Source organism: Trichosporon asahii, assembly GCF_000293215.1.
Source record: "Trichosporon asahii var. asahii CBS 2479 unplaced genomic scaffold scaffold00009, whole genome shotgun sequence".
Lineage (NCBI taxonomy): Eukaryota > Fungi > Basidiomycota > Tremellomycetes > Trichosporonales > Trichosporonaceae > Trichosporon > Trichosporon asahii.
Genome location: NW_014040915.1, coordinates 98,058 through 115,888, shown reverse-complemented (window position 1 = coordinate 115,888; position 17,831 = coordinate 98,058). Strand labels below are relative to the sequence as shown.

At 57.1% G+C, this 17,831-nt stretch overlaps 6 protein-coding genes and 1 non-coding gene across 7 annotated transcripts; 3 read left to right on the top strand and 4 right to left on the bottom strand.

Annotated features, from left to right (window-relative positions):
• Nucleotides 1-246: 246 nt before the first annotated feature.
• A1Q1_06839 (Adenosine kinase, required for the utilization of S-adenosylmethionine (AdoMet)) lies at nt 247-1,562 on the bottom strand (the record flags this gene model as incomplete). Its single annotated transcript, XM_014327088.1, has 4 exons — nt 247-1,107; nt 1,162-1,219; nt 1,278-1,399; nt 1,452-1,562. The coding sequence occupies 4 exons, from the start codon at nt 1,560-1,562 to the stop codon at nt 247-249; spliced, it is 1,152 nt and encodes a 383-aa protein (XP_014182563.1).
• A 1,407-nt stretch (nt 1,563-2,969) lies between these two features.
• A1Q1_t206 lies at nt 2,970-3,048 on the top strand. The gene has a single exon. It is a non-coding gene; the product is annotated as a tRNA-Asp (tRNA).
• Nucleotides 3,049-3,751: 703 nt separating this feature from the next.
• On the top strand, nt 3,752-4,474 carry A1Q1_06838 (LSDR protein; the record flags this gene model as incomplete). The annotated part of the gene is made up of 1 exon (XM_014327087.1): nt 3,752-4,474. The coding sequence occupies one exon, from the start codon at nt 3,752-3,754 to the stop codon at nt 4,472-4,474; it is 723 nt and encodes a 240-aa protein (XP_014182562.1).
• Nucleotides 4,475-4,620: 146 nt separating this feature from the next.
• On the bottom strand, nt 4,621-5,182 carry A1Q1_06837 (20 kDa protein having G-X-X-X-Q-X-W; the record flags this gene model as incomplete). Its single annotated transcript, XM_014327086.1, has 2 exons — nt 4,621-4,960; nt 5,001-5,182. 2 exons carry the CDS (start codon nt 5,180-5,182, stop codon nt 4,621-4,623), a joined length of 522 nt encoding a protein of 173 aa, XP_014182561.1.
• Nucleotides 5,183-5,403: 221 nt separating this feature from the next.
• On the bottom strand, nt 5,404-5,801 carry A1Q1_06836 (uncharacterized protein; the record flags this gene model as incomplete). The annotated part of the gene is made up of 2 exons (XM_014327085.1): nt 5,404-5,548; nt 5,596-5,801. The coding sequence occupies 2 exons, from the start codon at nt 5,799-5,801 to the stop codon at nt 5,404-5,406; spliced, it is 351 nt and encodes a 116-aa protein (XP_014182560.1).
• A 2,123-nt stretch (nt 5,802-7,924) lies between these two features.
• A1Q1_06835 (uncharacterized protein) lies at nt 7,925-11,381 on the bottom strand (the record flags this gene model as incomplete). Its single annotated transcript, XM_014327084.1, has 4 exons — nt 7,925-10,664; nt 10,720-10,900; nt 10,972-11,191; nt 11,265-11,381. 4 exons carry the CDS (start codon nt 11,379-11,381, stop codon nt 7,925-7,927), a joined length of 3,258 nt encoding a protein of 1,085 aa, XP_014182559.1.
• A 5,674-nt stretch (nt 11,382-17,055) lies between these two features.
• A1Q1_06834 (uncharacterized protein) lies at nt 17,056-17,803 on the top strand (the record flags this gene model as incomplete). Its single annotated transcript, XM_014327083.1, has 4 exons — nt 17,056-17,280; nt 17,345-17,441; nt 17,499-17,599; nt 17,687-17,803. The coding sequence occupies 4 exons, from the start codon at nt 17,056-17,058 to the stop codon at nt 17,801-17,803; spliced, it is 540 nt and encodes a 179-aa protein (XP_014182558.1).
• Between the last annotated feature and the right edge of the window lie 28 nt (nt 17,804-17,831).

Here is a 17,831-nt window from a genome sequence, read left to right as displayed (position 1 = left end):
GGCGCTGTTTCCGGCACCGTATCACATTGACCAGGAGAGTGAGAGCTGAGTGTGCCTCGACGATGCTCATCAATCGCCGAATACACTCGACAGACAATGTATGTCTCGCCGCTCGCTGTCCGCACCTTAGCGCGGCCCTGGTCTCACTTGGACACGGTAGTTTCGGTTTTCCGCTATTTTCAATTACGAGTTAAGCATTCCACTTCAAGTCTTCATTGACACTACTTAAGACATACTACCCCGTACCTAGGAACTCTGAGCAGGCAGCTGGGGACCCTCCTGTGTCAAGCTGTACGCAGCCAGCTTAATGCCGGTCGAGACCGCATCTTCAACGGATTGGCCCTCCGCAAGGCCGCCGACGAGACCTCCAGCGAAGATGTCTCCAACTCCTCGACTGTGGCTGCCCTCGGACGGTTCAACAGGTTTGACCTTGACGCTGGAGACCTTGGCCTTGCTTTTGTTGTTGGGATGTCCTTCTATAATAGTAATGTCCTTGTCTCCCCGAGTCACCACCACCCATTTAACAACGTCCGGCTTGTACTTCTCGTTCTTCTCAGGGCCGAGTGGCGGGGTCTCAGAAATGGTTGTTGCACCCTTCAGCCAGTCGCGGTTCCCAGTTCCACGATGATTCTCGTCGCAGCGTTTGGCCGTCTCCTCGTTCAGGATAATAACGTCAGCCATCTGAACCAGTCGGAAAACACCGAAGTCTTGCTCCTGAGTGGTGTCGGCGAGGGACAGATTGAACACGACGTGCATGCCGTCATTGGTGATGCGCTCGGCAAGAGCTACGGCGGTGTCCGAGCTTGCGTACAGGCTCCCGCTGTCGAGGTACAGCCAGGTGGTCTTGGCGACGGCAGCTTCGATATTTGCCATCTTGAGGTTGGAGGGCTTGACATGTGCGCCTGCGCGAGGGACGGTGTAGCGACAACTCGTGGCCAGGCCAGTAGAGGAGTCGGTCGAGTCATAGATAAGGCGGAACCCGGTGCCCAATTCCCCTTCCCCTGACAAAACCATGTACAGACTTTTGATGCCCCCATCCTTCATGGCCTCCAGGCACATGTCTCCTGCTTGGTCACCTCCCAGAGCCCCAAACACGGCAACAGAGCCCTTCGTTTTCAGAACGTGCTGAAGTCAGGCGGACGCCGAGGTTTCAACACTTACGGCAGTGGCTTGGGCGGCGATCTGCATTTCTCCTCCGATGTCGAAATCGCGGTTGCTGCTGCTGACTACATCTTTTGCGAAGCTACACTCAGCCTCAAACAAGAGGGGAGACTTACTCATCGACGCCCCATTGTCCAACAGTGAAGTTCTTCCCGGTGGCAACCTTGTCTACATTGCCCCCGAGTTTGTACTTGTCCGCGAGCTTGGCTACGTCGTTCTCATTGAGCCAGCGATCAACCTGCAAACATGATCAGAAACCTGAGGCAGAAGACTGGGAGCAAGCTACTGACCAATGGAAGACCGAAGTAGAGCACGAAGGGAGGCTCGCGCGCCGGGCGCTTTACCCACTCGCCTTTATCGGCGTCAAAGTAGTTTCCGGAGATGCTGTTTGCTTCGGACATGGCGAGGTGTGTCGACTACTCTTAACACTGGCTCCCGTTACGCATTTATAGGTGAGACGTTCACACCTTGGACTAGTACTGTGGATGGTTTAGATTGCCCAGATCATCCGGCCACCCCTAACGGTTTTGACGGCTGCGGAGCTGCCTGCTCGGTCTTGGTAGCTCGCATATTCTCTTCCCTAGCCTGTCCCCTACACTTTCACGCGATCGAATAAGTCTGTGTAGCCATGTGCAGGATGTGTCGAAGCCGAGGAAGGCTGCGCGGGATCGGAGCCCCGTCGCTGCGCTTCTGCGCTGAGAACAGCGGAATGCGGAGCCTGATAACATCAGAAAATAATCCGTTCATTCAGGCACCCATCAATTCTGTCTTAAACCTTATATCTACTTTCCTATCAACCAGTTGCGTGACAATACCCTTTGGAATGCCCGAACGTGAAGGCGCGAGATGCTGAGGGGCAAGGAATTCCGGTGACAAGGTAAGGGACAGCTGACTACCTTTCTTGGAACGCAACAGAGGATCCTGTCAAATGGCTCCCCGGCACAGCTCCTCGATATCGATCGAGCTCAGGGCGAATCTGTCAACAGATTCCGCTGCACCAGAGTCTCTGGCAGGATCTGCTTCGTCATCACAGTTCTATCGTGCTTACAAACGACACGCGTTATTGCAGGCGTTCAGTGCAATGCAGAGAGGACAGCAGGTGCGGTCGAGTTCGAGGAGACTCCAACGCTGACCACTAGAATAACCACGCAGAGCTCGCCTCCGAAATTTGGGGCTTCGAGCCGACAGTGTAAGGATTGCAGAGCGGTGACATCGAACAAGCTCATATTTCTCAGACCTGAAGAGACTTGATTGCTGCTTCACTGAACCAAAAGAGCACGAGGTTTCGGGTCAGGTGAATGAGCTTGAGGTACCGACTGCTTCGCAGTATTGTGACCAAGCCTCCCCTGTGCGAGGTATCGGAGAGCACTTTCGTATTATCACAAGCACGCAACCGCAATCTCGGCTCGGTGCATTGAACAAAGCTCTAGTTGAACTCGGAGTATCATGATCAAGTCTCCTCCTCTGAGTAGCAATTATGCGACAGGATTGTGTAAGCTTCCGAGGCCATTTCGGATGCCTGGTTCACGAAAAGGCTGACGAGAAGGCACCACCTGGCCAAGTCCATCTGGGAGACTTCGACCCGCCCTTCGCTGGCCGCAGCAGTGTGTTTCTAGGACTTCTTGGCGCTTGATATGACGCAGGAAGGGCTTCAACCCCGTCAATGGACGTCGGAGTCAACTAAAGCCCTGATCACAGACGTGTTCGGCATTCTCACCCCAATACTCCCCTAATCCATGCCTACGTGTTACGTAATCTGACTTGCAGCGCGGCAACGAGCCCGTCGCAGCGTCTTGCGAACACCTTCTTTCCTGTTCGTATAACGGCTAGTATGCTCGCTTGTCACTGTGATCGCGGGAGATCGGAGTTCGATTCTCCGACAGGAAGCTTTTTGGAGCCTGCATCTGTGCCAGACGAAAGGAAGACAAAAGGATCGAGAGCAGGGTGTGGTTGTTACCCTGACAGGCCGTAGACTGCGGGTGAGGGCTTCCAACTCCTCAACTTGGCGGGCGAGTCGCCTCTGTGTTGATGATAGTTCAGCTCCCTACTGGGCTATTGCGAGCATTCAGATATTTCCCCATGTTCTCCAAAGCGATATAGAAGACGTCTACGATAGCCAACAACTGCCGCCGAAGGAAAGAGGTACGTGGCCTGGTTATCGGCCGCAAGCAGCCGCTACGAAAAAGTGGCAAAGAAGGACGTCAGTTGCCCCAGATTTCTCCAATACCCAGGCTGCTTTGGGGCTGCAAGGGCCATGTATCCGTCATGAAAGGTAGCTGTGGGGAACAAGATACGAGTTCTTGTTTCGTGGATGATTCTGTCAACCGAAGTGCCGATCAGATGCCGTGACTTGCCGGATGAACCGGTTCCGGCTCACCGGGCCGGTTGCCGGACAGCCGGGAACTCGCATGCCAGGCGTACTAATATAGCGGGTTTTGGTGCCCACTTCCTTCCCACCATCGCCTCATCCATCATGTCCTTCGTTGAGCAACTCTTCGGACTCTCTGGAAAGACCGCTCTGTGAGTCTAGAGGTTGTGCCCGAGCTGACGAGGCAGTTTCACGGGCGCGACCCGCGGTATCGGCGCCGACATGGCGCTCGCGCTCTCGAGGGCCGGCGCCGACCTCATCCTCGTCCAGCGCAACAACACGAACACGACGACGCTGGACAAGATCAAGTCCGAGGGAGGCGTTGACGGCAAGGGTGGGAAGGCCGAGATCGCGGTCTGCGACCTCGCGGATGCGGAGGCCGTGAAGAAGCTCGTTCCTGGCATCGTCTCGTCGGGCCGCATTATCGACATCCTTGTGAACTGCGGCGGCATTCAGCGCCGACACCCCGCCGAGGACTTCCCAGAAGATGACTACGCAGAGGTTATGCAGGTCAACCTCAATGCCGTCTTCACAATCACGCGCGACGTCGGTAAGCACATGCTCGAGACCCGCAAGGACGGCAAGCGCGGTAACGGCAAGATCATCAGCATCGCGTCGGTCATCTCCTTCCAGGGCGGTCTCAACGTCCCCGCGTACGCTGCGGCCAAGCACGGGGTTCTCGGTCTCAACAAAGCTTTCTCGAACAACTGGGCTGGAAAGGGCATTAACGTCAACGCCATCGCCCCCGGCTACATCGACACGGACATGAACGAGCAGCTCATCGCGGATCAGACCCGCTCGAGGCAGATTCTGGAACGCATCCCCGCCAACCGCTGGGGCAAGCCCAAGGACTTTGACGGTGTCATCGTCTTCCTTTCCTCGCCCGCCTCAGACTGGATCTGTGGCGAGTGCGTCGTCGTCGACGGCGGATGGATGTCTAGGTAATCGTAAACTGTTGTATGGGATTATGACTCGGACTAACCCGGGACATGCGTGGTCACGGCTGTTACTCTGTATACATGCCGGCTATTGTTCTGACTAGCTGACTAAGGAATGTTCTTCTTCTGATGACTAACGCTACCTCGGCAAGCCTACTTCCGGGGCTGGACCACGTTCTCCGCTGGGAACCATTGGTTGTCGTTGTCGAGGTCACCGCAGGAGTAGATCTGAATCGGGTTGCCGTTCTCGAGCTTACCGTCGGTGACGTCGAGACAGATGTTCTGTCCGTGCACGCGAATACGGCCGTCACGCGTGTAGTCGAACTGCTGCTGGTACCCGCCGTGGCAGTTCCAGATCTTGACTTGGTTGCCGTTGTTGAGGGGTGCGTTGCCCACGTCAACGCAGTAGTTGGAGCCCGCGACGCGGATCTCGGTCAGCCCGCCGTTGATCTCGAAGGGCGGGTTTCCAAAGCCACCGCCCACGCAGTCGCCGCTTTCCTGTCAGCATGCGAGCGTGGATGTGCGCTACTTACACCTGGAGCGGGGTGCCATTCTCGATGTTACCAGCGACATGGATGCACTTGCGGCGGCTGCCGGCGGCATGGATCTGCGCAACGAACTTGGGCGTCAGTGCGCCAGAGGGCAGAGGTTTGGGCGGCGATGCAGCCGTGGCGACAACGGCCAGCAATGCGAGCTTGGCGAGGAGTGAGAGCATAGTGTTAGTTCCTGGAAGCAGTATACGAGAGTGCGAATGGGGGGTTGAGTTGGGTTGCGCAGCGAAACGGCGAAGCTTCCATCGACTGAGGTCTCTTATTTATATCATGCTTAGCCATTTGCTCGTCGCACGTCGGCGTGCGACTTCGGGTCTCTAGTCTGATCCCGGACCACAGGGCGGAGTTATTGCTCCGGAGCTGGGCCACCATCCAAGAGCGGCCGCTACGCCGGAGCCCTGGCGTGCAAGGTATGCCCAGCTACAGTATCTGACAGCCATCGCAGGAATACAGCGGTCCCTCTCAACCAAGCTGAAGCTGACACACAGATGAGGACAGGAAGTGGGAGGGTTTGCTCCAGAACATCGGAACTGTTGGAGAGTTAGCTAGATGAGAGGTACGCACTACCACGATGTACCCAGCCAGAGGCTCGACATGTAAGGTACTGAGACGGTCGCGCTTGACATCTCGCTCTCGCCGGCCGCCCCTGAGAACGTGATCGGCAAAAGTTGCGATGGACGGGCCTCGCATACCTCGGAGCAACTCTGATTGCGGCGCGTGCCTCGTGTGCGCCTGGAAGGCAGTCGTCTGAGTATCAAGGAGGCGCGATAGCAGAGGGATCATTGTGGTCACTCGTCGTCAGCTTCGGCTGTGCTGCCGTTAATCATGAAGGTCGGTGGCTTACCCCGGTTAGCCATATGGTCATTAGATCCCGGACCGATGCTGGGCTTCGCACACCCTAGTCGCTCGGAGGATCGGCTTCACCTTGGGGGACGGTGTCGAGGGGCATTGCGGAGCTGAGGCACATGATCACCGCCACGGCGACTCAGAGTTCTGAGCTTGTGATGATGGAGGAAATTCGCAGCGTCCGGCAAAGACTGATCAGACGAGTAGAAGAAGTGGGAGAATGCGGTAGGGAGGTTGATCTGGAGCGCCTGTGCCTTGCGCTTGCTGATGTCACTTGATCTGTTGAGCCAGAGCTTCCTTCGGCAATTCCGTGATAGACTCGGACGCTCGGCGGCGGGCAATATCTGGTGGATCGCTTGCTGATTATGGCAAAGTCTAGAAGGCTGCACTGGTAGAGCGCGCGAAAGCCATGATCGATGAACCCTAACCACGACCGACCCGGCGACCCCTGGGAGATGCTTGAACGGGCTCCGCTCGTCGTCTACCCAGATCTTCCCCTGCCGAAACCGTTCCCGCAGTCCCGAAGGGCCCCGCCATCATGGCTAGTCCCACGTTGGTGGTCTGTAAACAACACGCCCGTTGCGTAGAGTAGCGCTCAGGAGTCGGAGAACTTCCCGGGTGGCAGGTCGTGGACAAGCGCCAAGAAGTCCCCTGGCCAAGTTAAACTCTCTACGAACACCACTGTCTGGTCCTCTTCACTCACCGTACCCACACTCGCTGGGAGTACTTGTGACAGGATCGAGCCTCGCCTTTATGGTCGCTGACAACCGCACGACATTCCTCATTCGGAAGACCCTGCGAATACACAGTCGCGCTTACCCTAACACTTACCGGTCAAGCAGAGGCGTGGCAATGCATTGCGTGCCCAACCACTGTAGCAGGTCGCGTTTGATGGCGAGAACCCGAAATACGAAGTGGGAAACTCCAACCCATTCATCCTCTTATACTTCTCAGCCTCTAGCACACATGCACTGACGGCGATCCCCCTGTGGACAAGGCAACGGGCAAGGAACGGCGGGAGTCTGTTAGCGCTCATTGTGCACGGTGCGTGAGCTGCCGATGGAAGCGGACCGTCTCTGCTCCCCCTGAGCCCAACCAGTGATAAGCTATCTCCACTGCTTCCCCATGGCGTCCGTTTACGAATGCAGCGGGGGGCGGGTAAGCTCGCAGACTTGCGACAGCGCATTCACTTGCTGCTTACTCAGCTGAGAGTGTACGCCGTTGGCCGGGCCAGTCACAGTGCTCGAAGTAGCATGCGATGAACTCTGTGCCGCACTATCCTACAGCACGATAACACCTACATGGTGTCGAGCACTGCACGCCTTCGTGGCCTCCTGAGGGCACCATTGTACTTAAGTCTGTTAGAGCTGCATCGCACATTCGTATCTCTTAGCATTGTCTCTGCCAAGAACCTGGAAAACCAGCGAGCACTGCCGTTTCGGCTCCCCTGCCAGCACACACGGTCTGCTATCGCCCTCCCTCCACCCTTCCTCCACATCGCTTCGAAACGGTCACTCCTGGCACGGGCTTCCTACACCTCTCCACTCGCCATTTGTTTTGCGTCTCACCACCACGCGGCTTCATCTCACCTCTTGCCAACCTTGTATGTCCGCCTGCGCTTGCTACTGACCCTTTCGATCTGACGTATTGCAACGTCGCACCACAGCATTGGATGACGTTCTTTGTGCTGCTTGACTGTCCGTGCGGCACATCTCATAGGAATGAGCTCTGTTGATGCGAAGGCTCGTACTGATCCGCAGACAGGGTTGCGACAATGCAGATTATGCATGCACGAAAGCACAACTAGCATGGAAAATACGATCAACGTATGTTGCATGAAGCACCCTATAATACATGTAAGTTGGTGTTCTACCAAAGCGAGTGTGTGTGTTGTCTATTGTGTTGGAAGAAAGGCAAGAGAACTGATCCCGTGGGGATAGGTGTTGGTGTTGTGTTTGACTGTGTGTGGTGTAGTGGGGGGCGAAAAAGCGAAAAGAGTGTCCATTCCAAGATTCCCGGAGAATTGAGTTGATGACGAAATAAGGAAGACCGAAAGGCGATTACATCTCGAAGTCCTCCGAGTAGATGGTGACGTGACCGCGGCGGTCTCCGCGAGCGATGGCAACGGCGTCGATGCTCTTGCTGACGATGTTCCTGAGGGAGGTGTTGAGGAGGACGGGGCCACAGTTGCCGATGATGGTAGCTCCCTCGGCGCGCTCGAGCTCCTCCTGAACAATGGACGCCAGCTTGGGACGGCCGATATGCGCGTTCTCGGACAGAATGTGGGCGGCAGCGTAGTCGCCCTCGTCGATCCAGAGCTTCTCGGCGCCATGACGACCGCAACCGGAACAGCGGTGCTTCTGGCCGTCCTTGGTGTCCTCGAGCTGGACCATGGAGCCCGTGCGCGAGCAGAGCGAGACGGCGTTCGAACGCGCCATCTCGACATCGTAAATCGACGGCGCGACGCTCTCGATGGACGTCTTGCGGAAGGGCTCGTAGCGGTCGTACGCCGTACCGCAGGACGAGACACTCTCTGAGCGCATGTGCTCCGCAGGCTGCGGCGAGTCCGTCGTCAGGATTTCGGCGAGCTTCGAGTCCTGCTCCGTGCCCGAGCGGCGTGCCTCGGAGCGCGGAGGGATGAACGGGCCGTTGCGCGGGCTGCGCTGCCGGTCGAGACTGTTGTCGCGCGGCGAGTGCGGCGACTTCGGAAGGGCAGGCGACAGCGGGGCCTTCTCGCGAAGAGGCGAGAGAGGAGGCTTCTCGGATCCAGGAGGCTGGAGCTGCATGTTGCGCTGCATCTGCTTCATCTTGCGCGAGCGGGCACGACGGACACGTCCCTCGGCGGCGAGCTTACGAGACAGCTCGTCCGCGTTCGGGTCATCCTGGTCCTCCTCACCCTCAAAGTTCGTGAGGCCGATGACCTGGTCATAGGCGAGACCAGTCTCGGGGTCCTCACCGTCATAGTATCCACGCTGAGGAGCACGGGTGCCGGTGCCCTCATACTGCGAGTAGAGGCTGTCGGCGCTGTCGTTCCTAACGACATAGCGATCGGCTGAGGGAGGGCTCAGCTCCTCTACGGTGGTCTCGTCGCCATGGCCCGAAGAGCCAGGGCGGCTGCTGAGAGGCGTACGGTTCTTGATGGGAGCGCTGGTCGCACCTCCAGTGACGTAGATGTCGATCTGGAGCTGCGACTCGTCAAGGCGGTTGGAGAAACGACGCAGCGCGGACGCGGCCCAGGTGATCTCGGCGTATTCACGCACGATCCAGACGAAACGCAGCCTCTTTGTCTTGCCCAGGAAACCGCGCTCGGACATGACTGACGACAGATAGTCGATCATGGCGAGGCCGAACGTAACACCGGAACCGCCGCAAACCATGAGGACATTGGTGTAGTCGGTCCAGGCAACGCGACCAGCGGAGCCCATGGGTCCCTCGATGCGAGCGCGGATGTGGACCGGCTTCGCCTCGGGAATGATCGACATGCGGCGCGAGTTGCGGTCGGGCACCATGGTCTTCTCATACTGCTCACGGACATAGTCGTAGAGCTTGCGAGTCGTACCGTTGCGAGCCTTGATGATGAGGACGATCTCGTACGGGTCGTTGCTGGAGACGGTGAAGGGGTGGGAGCGCCATCGGGTGATGTCCGGGAGGGTCAGGAGAACACTCTGGCCAGGGCCATGAACCATGGGTCGCGCAGTACGGATAGTGAGTCGCACAGTACGCGACGGCAGCAGCTGCGCCTGGGCGTATCCTGCCGGGATGGGAGGGGGCCTGGGAACAATGAGAAGGTTGGTTCCTGGAGGAGGGAGAGCGGAAACGTCGCTGGAGCTCTCGGAGCTGTAGAAGCTGAGTGCCTTCTCGACGTAGTCAAGGTGAGCAATGGTTCCGTCGAGGTCGGCCTTGTGAGGCACCGGTGCAGCCCGCGAGGGGAATCCGTTGATGTACATATAACGGATGAACCGGCAGAACTTGTCGCCAGCCCAGAAGATCAGGGCGATGCCGGCGTAGTACCAGATGATCGAGTGGTGACACATGGCGCAGATGATACCTCCGATCATGCAGATGACATGGACCCAGTAGAACAGACCGTAGTAGCGGTTGCGGACCCACTTGATGGAAGTGACCATCGCAAGGGTCCACATGCAGTAGGCCGTGATCCCAAAGCGGAACCGATCCGTAGTCAACATCGCCTTCCACATCGGAACACCGTGGTATGTGTTCTTGAACAGCTGAACAGTCCAGGTATACACGTGGATCGTGACCATGAAGTAGACGAACCAGCCACCAGCACGGTGGAAGGTACCAATCTTGTCCCAGTGGACGTGAGTGAAGAAGGGCAGAGAAAGGATAGCGAACGGCGGCGCCTTAAGGGCGAGAATAATGAGGAACGGCAGGCAGCAGAACACCATCATGCCGAAACGGTTGCCAACAGTCCACCAGTCCTTCTCGACCGTCCACGTCACCAGTGTCTGCAGAGCGTCCGGTGAGTCCCGCTTGACGAAGTTCCATACAGGGATGTCGCTCGCGAGGTGATCCGGGCCCAGGAGAGCCAGGCAGAGGGTAGTGAACGCCACAATGAACATAATGACCAGCATGTTGTTCGAGGGGAGCACGTGGCTGTAGAGTCTTCCAATGCGGAACGTGTGTCGCCGGATCCCCCACTTGTTCCACCATGATCCGATCGAACCCCCCGAGAAGTTCAGATGGTGGCAGATAGCGTACACACAAGTCAACCCGCCGATAATGATCCACCACAAGTGCGCATAGCGGTACTTAGGGTGGCTGACGTTAGCGCTGGTCCTGGCGCATTCTAAGAATATCGTCGGAGTGATCGCACCGACGGGGCAAAACTCACTTTCCGTGCGCCTCGTGCGCATGAATGTAGCCAAATACGAAGTCGTGCGGTGCTAAAGTCCAGGTGTCGGTCGCATTCGGGGCGCTCTGGGTGGAGGACCCGACAGTAGGGAGGGGGGTGGGGGAGGTAATGGTGGAAACAGTGCTCGAAGCGTTAAGGCTGGCTGCGGCGATGGAGGCAACTACAGTTGGTTAGTGGTAGACTCTGGCTAATGCGGATGATCGAGATTGGCGGATATGGAAACCAGCTTACCTCCAACGGCCGCGGTGTTAACCAGCGATGATACCACAGATGACGGCGTTTGTGTAACAGTGATGGTGGCCGGGGTCGGTGGCAGCGACTGCGAAGACATTGTCGGGGAGGCGTTCACGATGTTTGTCACGTTGACGGTATTCAAAACGTGGTCAGTCACAGTGGTGTGGGCGGTATCGGCTGCGGCCTTCGAAACAGACTTGAGTGACGATGAAATCGACTTGGAGATTGACTTCAGCATACCTGACACATTAGCCAACCATAACAACTTCAAACAGCCATGCCTAACTCACTGGACTGCTGCTTGGAGTTGAGTGGGACTGCTGCTTGGAGTTGAGTGAGGTCTGAGCCGCCTCAGTGATGGACGCAAGGACCGCACTCGGGTCGACGGAGGATACCTCGGCTGCCATCTGGGGCAACTAGGTCTTTTGGAGAGAGGCGATGGAAGGGAGGTAGAGAGCAGGCGGGTGGGGGAGGGTGGTGGGAAGGGGAAGTGGTCTTATGTCGAGGCACCGCGCAGTCGAACAATCGATGGGAGAGGGAAGAAACAATGAGGGTGGCAGTCGAAGGAGTGTAGGCGGCGGTCGTCGAGTGGTATTATAACAATGAGGAGCACGAGAGAGTCGGCGACGATCGCACGCACAGCAAGGGGCAGGGACAATGGTTGAGAGAATGGCATCACTGGGTATATATCGAAGAACACAGCGGAGAGGACCAAGGAAGCGGGCAGATCCAGGAGACGTTGGCAAGAAGCGCAGAATGCGCAAGAGACACAGGCTGGAGGTGGCCGCTGGCTCTCCTGGCCGCTGCCGTCTTACGGGACGTCGTGCTGGTACGGGTCGTAGGGCTGGTCGAGGTCATTTCGGACCGCTAGTGTGTGGTGCTAGTTGCAGTGGCCGCTGAAGGGCGAGCGGCAGGCTCTGGCCCGTAGCCCTGTAGGCTGCCCGTGGTGTTGTTCTGTTTCTCTGCCAAGTCTGAAACTCGACACTAAAATTCAGGCACCCTGGCAACCCTGGCAAAGAGCGTGATAACGTTTTCGTAGGACACGGGAACCACTCCGATCCTGGATTAAGAAGAGGGTTCTGCGGGGCGAGCTACATGCAATGCTGATTGCGTACAAAGCGGCCTTGGTCATACTCCGCTGAGACACGCACGAGCAGGATCGCCCAGGACACACCACGCCGCCAAGGGTCGCATAAGCATCGAATACGCCTTGGTCAAGGAGAGTTACTCGTTTTACGTGGCCAGCCGTTCCTATGCCGTATTGAGCACATGCGCGTCCGACCCTCCCGGTACGTCTGATACCTGAGTAACTTGCCTGATTGTCCCAAGCATGGTAGTGCATACTCCACCGGCACTGTCCTTGTTTCCAAGGCTCCAACCGTACTCGGGGTCGCAGCTCCGTAGCTTCTCGCCTGCTGCGATTGCTTGGCTATGGACCGCTTCCCATCTGAAAATACTCCCCATCAAGCTTAGTCGTCTCAGGGAAACCGTCCTTCCTGTTGCCCGACGTCCGACATCCCTTAAACCATTACGGCCCGCCCACTGCTTGACTGTCATCTGTCAACCTGTTTGCTTGCATATCAGTGCTTGCAGTGTCCGCAGGATAGGCAAATAAGATAGGACTGGGAAACGTTGGTGACTAGGATCGCGTGTCGAGGACCCGACGGACCAGACACCGAGCAAATAAAGGGATCACACCCTGCCATGATTTACATGTGGTATGCCGGACTCGAGTATGGCGTACTCTTGTAACACTATTGCCCGGGTAGCGGCTGCGGTTCACAGCGGCTCGCGGATGAGGGATGGTGGCGGACAGCGGAACAGCGCACCCTGCACTGACTGAATGGTTGCAGCCTATGCTTTGCAACTTCGTGCATTTAGTTGCCAGCTGAAATGTTAGAGACTGGTCATGGCACCTGTGGAATGATTGCTCCTTCGGCAAACGTGTACTGTGGGAGCATTGAAGTGCGTACTTGCTAAGGGGCTTCTGAGTCGTAACAACATGGCTTGACATTGCTTGACACTGATTGCTTATGGCTTGTCCAGAACCGTAAAGCAGGCTGGACATGGCAACGAGGATCGCTGAAATGACCATGTCCGTCTCGACATCGGCGATCTGTGACCGCTTCATAGAGCTCTGCAGGGTATCGTTCCGAGCTGCCTAGATACATTGGCGTGCGAGGTGACAGAGTGCTTCTTAAGTGGAAGAGGCATGCACGACCTCTCACTCCACTCATGTTTCGTCGACAACTCTGAGTGGTGAAGCTCTGAGCCAAATGCGGAGACGCATCAGAGCAAACGTTAAGGCCGGATTCTGTCCTTTCCGTTGGTCCCACGGCTACGCCGGGTGGTATAACACGTTTCATCATCCTACTGAAAGTCTCCTGAGTTACGTTACCACCGTGATTCCTGGCAATCCCTCCGGCGGTCTGCAGCGCGCATACTCGACCCTCTTCGGGGGATAACTTGTCTCTCATCAATGCACACTACAAAACGAGGTCGTACTCCTTCGGCTCCCACCACTGCTTCCAGTCCTTTACGCTGTCTTGGATGCAGATTTGTCCGCAGTACCGCATCACTCAGGATTGCTGGATGTCCGTGCCGCTCACGTCTGCCAGCAAAGCCAGGGTCCATGACAGGTACGTCAACAGGCTTGACGATACTTTTGCAACCGAGAAACCCAAGATCACCAACTCGGCGATGGATCATTGCGCTTGACAGACACGTAAACAGGAAAATCAGCCGCCAAAACCGGCTGTCACTTCTGTGGGTCTGGGTGCTGATGGACTGCGATTATCTCCATACATCTCCATACGGCATCTGCTTTGCGAACTGAGGGAAAGCGGGGGGTGACGATCCCTCGTTGCTCCGTCGGCTCGACGACGGCCGTCCCAGACCCTGCACCTATCCGCCGGCACATGAATTGCTTCGTGCCGGAACCCTCTTAGAACCCTCTCCCAAATCGCTGAATTTGAACATGCATCATCTCGGAGGCTTCCCACCTGTCAAACAATTGTAGGAATGGATACCTCGTGGACAGCAAGGACGGCGGCTTGCGGACGTCCATCGTCCATCGACGACGATCACTACTCGGCCGTCGAGGTCTCGGGCTCTGCTCACATCATGCGGAGATACATCCCGTTCCGTGGCGCTGATGGACGTGCACGCACCCTGCAGCCCCCCTCCACCTGCAATTACCCTCTTACTGCTTCTGTACCCGAGACGGATCCCGCCTGGTTGCCAACTTTGCGTGCGTTGAATTCGATATGAGCTAGGAAGAATGCAAAAGTGTACCATGAAGTGTCCGCAGATGAGGCTCACCGGGCTCGGTGCGTGTCATGCTGGCGGTTATTTCGAAGCAACGTAGGCCGCCTTCTCCAGAGACAGCTTTGCTTCTTCCCGTGGCAAGAATCGCTGTTGCAGACTTCGTGTCATTGTGCAATCTGGCACAGCGAGACCTGACGAAAAGCTCCGAGTAGTCGACTGACGTCGGCCGCTGTCGTCAGAGCGGTCATCGAGGCGGACTGACTTTTGACTCTGTAACATGACCAGCCTGGTCAAGGAGTCCAAGCAAGTGCACAGACGTCGAACACAGTCTGGGCCGTATCGATCACCATCACAAGGTTGTCCCGGAGTCACTGCTAGGTGTCTGCTGGGTTATGTATAACGATTGTAAGGTTTAAGGTGGAGTCTAAGGCTCCGAGACTCGAGTCTGGTAGCCTGTTACAAGCAGAGCTGATTATTCCGACAGAACACGATGTTTTGAACGTTGCATCGCCTTGTTCCCATGCGTAAGAGGAGACAGAAGTGGAAGCCTCAGTGGGCGTTGTCCGCTGGGACGAACACGCGGGCAGGCCGATAGCCGCGCAAGGTGGTTGTCCTGGAATGTGGTTGCAAGCGAGCAAGCATCTGTTTTAAGCTCTACGTGCCTTGCGCGTTTGAGGATAACCATGATCCTGGAATGAGAGCCGGATTGCGGCAGCACGCGTACCAGCTGCCAGCTGCGGGTTCGAATGATCACGGCATGCAGGATGATTCCAGCGAAATTTGCCCTGCCGTTACTAGTGAGGTTCTGCGAACGTTGGCCGGACGACTTCCCTGATTCCTCATTCCGCGACTGTTATCGGCTTCGCAGGGTTCTCCCATCTTTTCCCCTCAACCCCGACTGCCTCGAGATCTCCAGGCAGCCTGCCCAGGGAACCAGGTCGACGCAGCGGCTGTCGGTAGCAACCCGCGAGTCACGGGACGCGGATCTGTCAGAGATGATCGTTGGCGTGTAGCGGGATGCTACACCAGACCTGGACTCTGTCTGGATGAGTTCACAGTGCATGAGGAGCTGGTCCGTAGTCACGTCGGGCAAGCTGCGAGTTCTTCAAATGCATACTCCTCCTCAGCTCTGATGCAAAAGCTCGAGGAGAGGCTTGTGCGACCGGCAGCTTCACGCAACTCTGTATGTTGGGTTAATGAATGTTTCGAGTATGTGTTTAAAGCTCCGAGTCTCTCGTTCAGCACGACGAACGCAGCAAGCTTTGTTGCGACGCTGCTGGAGACCACTGAAGCCCAGGTCCGAAGAGCAAAACCACGCTCCCGCTCCCATACTTGCGGGCCTCAGTGCGCAGCCCACGCCACTGCTTTCAGCAATAGCCAAAGCCGGCGTGATTCCGTTTCTTCAAAATGCAACAACTGCTCCTCTTCCCCCCTGCGTTACTTGTTCTCTGCATTCTCGATCGTCCTTCCAAGCACTTCCATGCATGGGCTCAAACTGCCAAGGGCTCCCCGTCCCGAGGTCCAAGCCAGCCCAGTATGTCTTGGAACCAATAGTCGGTCTCGCGCTGGTGAACACGGTAGGGGAGCATGGGAGCACTAATCTGCTCTCTCAATAGCGATGAGGGTCGCGGCGACGAGCCGGACCCATCGATGTTTGGTCGAGTGTGAGATTCGGGCTTTGCTCAGGTCCGCTCAGGATCCGTGTTGGACCGAAATGTCGCGGGTGTCGGGGCCGGCGAGTGCATGAACGTTCGCAGAGGGTGTGGATAATCCTGGGTCATGCATTGGCCTGATCGCCGGATAAGGGCTGGGATGACGTCGGAGTGTTCCCAGAAGACGTTATCAGGCGACGGCCCTTAGCGTAGGAGCTGAAGTGCGGAACGCTCCCGTTCCTGCGACTTCCAGTAGTCACACCAGCATCCATACAAGTGCCGCATGCTAGCGCCTCTTGACCTCGCGTTCCTGCTGTCGTACGTGGTCACTCCTGTCGTGCTCCAATCGCGCTACGGCACACTACGGGCTGCACGCGGCGACACGCACCCCGTGATCTTCCGTGCCTCCCAAGGCTCCCACGCAAACAAGAAAGTGAGAGCGCCCATGGCGCTGGGTCAGCAGGATCCGCAGATCTGGATACATCGGGGACATAGTTGGCAGCAGGTGCCGTCAGTGCCGCAGGGATTCTGCACGCCGTTGAAGGCCGCCAGCAACCTGTGCACTCCTCAGAACCGCCGGCCGCCGCGCCGTGTCAAAGACAGGGCACCCTCTCAGGCGGTTCGCGAGCGCTTCCGCGGCTCGCTTCTGGTCGCAGCGATGCCGTTGATATCGCCTCAATAGATGATAGCCCATTCTTCTGCCGATTGCACTGGAGCGTACTAAGGGCCGTCTGAGCTACGATCGCATACTATAGTTTCAACAGGTCGAGTGCTTACTGGCGGTGACGCAGGCGTACGCGCACGGCGTTCCGCCATGCTGAATGTGGCCGGAAAGAGGCGGCTGTTGGTCAAGCGACTTGGACGCCGACCAGCCACCCACATCAGTCATGCTCTTGGGAGCCAGTCACAGTTAATGGTAAGGTGCAGCTGAAGCATGCTGACCTGGCGGGTCGCGCTAGCAAACCTTGCACTAAGCGGTGCGGGGTGGTGTGCGGGGTTGCTCGCACCGTTCACCGGATGCAGCGGACAGCAGAGGTCTGTCGCCGCGGAGAACGTGCGCCATGCCGTCTCTTGCTCTTCTGCGCTTTCCTTTCTACACGTCACCTATGACGGGGGTTCCGGAAGCGGAGCCTGCTCGATCTCCTGGACGGAGAAGGACAACATGAGATCAGAGACAGAGAAACAAGCGTCAAGCTCCAAGCTCCAGGTCCGAGGTCCGGGACATCAGGCTCCAGGTTTTGAGCTCCGTTCGCTGAGCGCTGGGCTGAGGTGGAGGCGAATGCTGACTGTAACGCGAAGCGATGAAACGTCGAAACGTGTAGAGCTTATCCCCAGATTTCACTGCTGGCTGCGCATCGTACTCGGTTCGCAAGTGGATCACACTGGAGTGAGCCAGCCGCTTCCGCGCACCTTAGACTCCTACCCCTTGCTTAAGCCCGTGATCTCTCCAGGTTGACATCAGCAAGTGTCCGAGGTTGACCGATCACGCTGCCATCATGGTTGAGCCCAAGATGGCTTGCAAACGAGGCCTGCTTGCCAACTACAAACGTGAGTGGCTTCCCGGTTTCGCGGGATCTCGGCGTCTCTGGGCTTTCGTCTCGGCAGACTCGGCGTCTCATCCATTCTCAGATGCAGGGAACGATTGTACAGAGAGCCGGGGGTACCTGACCGTGTCCACCTTTCTCGTTAAGCTTCGCCAAGTGCAGGTAAGCTTGAGTTGATCTTGCGTGTACTTCTCGTAGCTCGACAGGTGGGCTCTCCATGCGATCGGTCGTGCTGTATCGGAGGCTTAGACTCAAGCGCCGAGCATGCCCAACGAGCACACAGCTCGTGCACTGCTGTGCAAACAGAGTCCGGCCCACTTGATCGCGCCCGCTCGCTTGCAAGGCGCCGCTCACGGTGAACGCTGAACAGCCACGACCTGCCACTTCCGGCGAC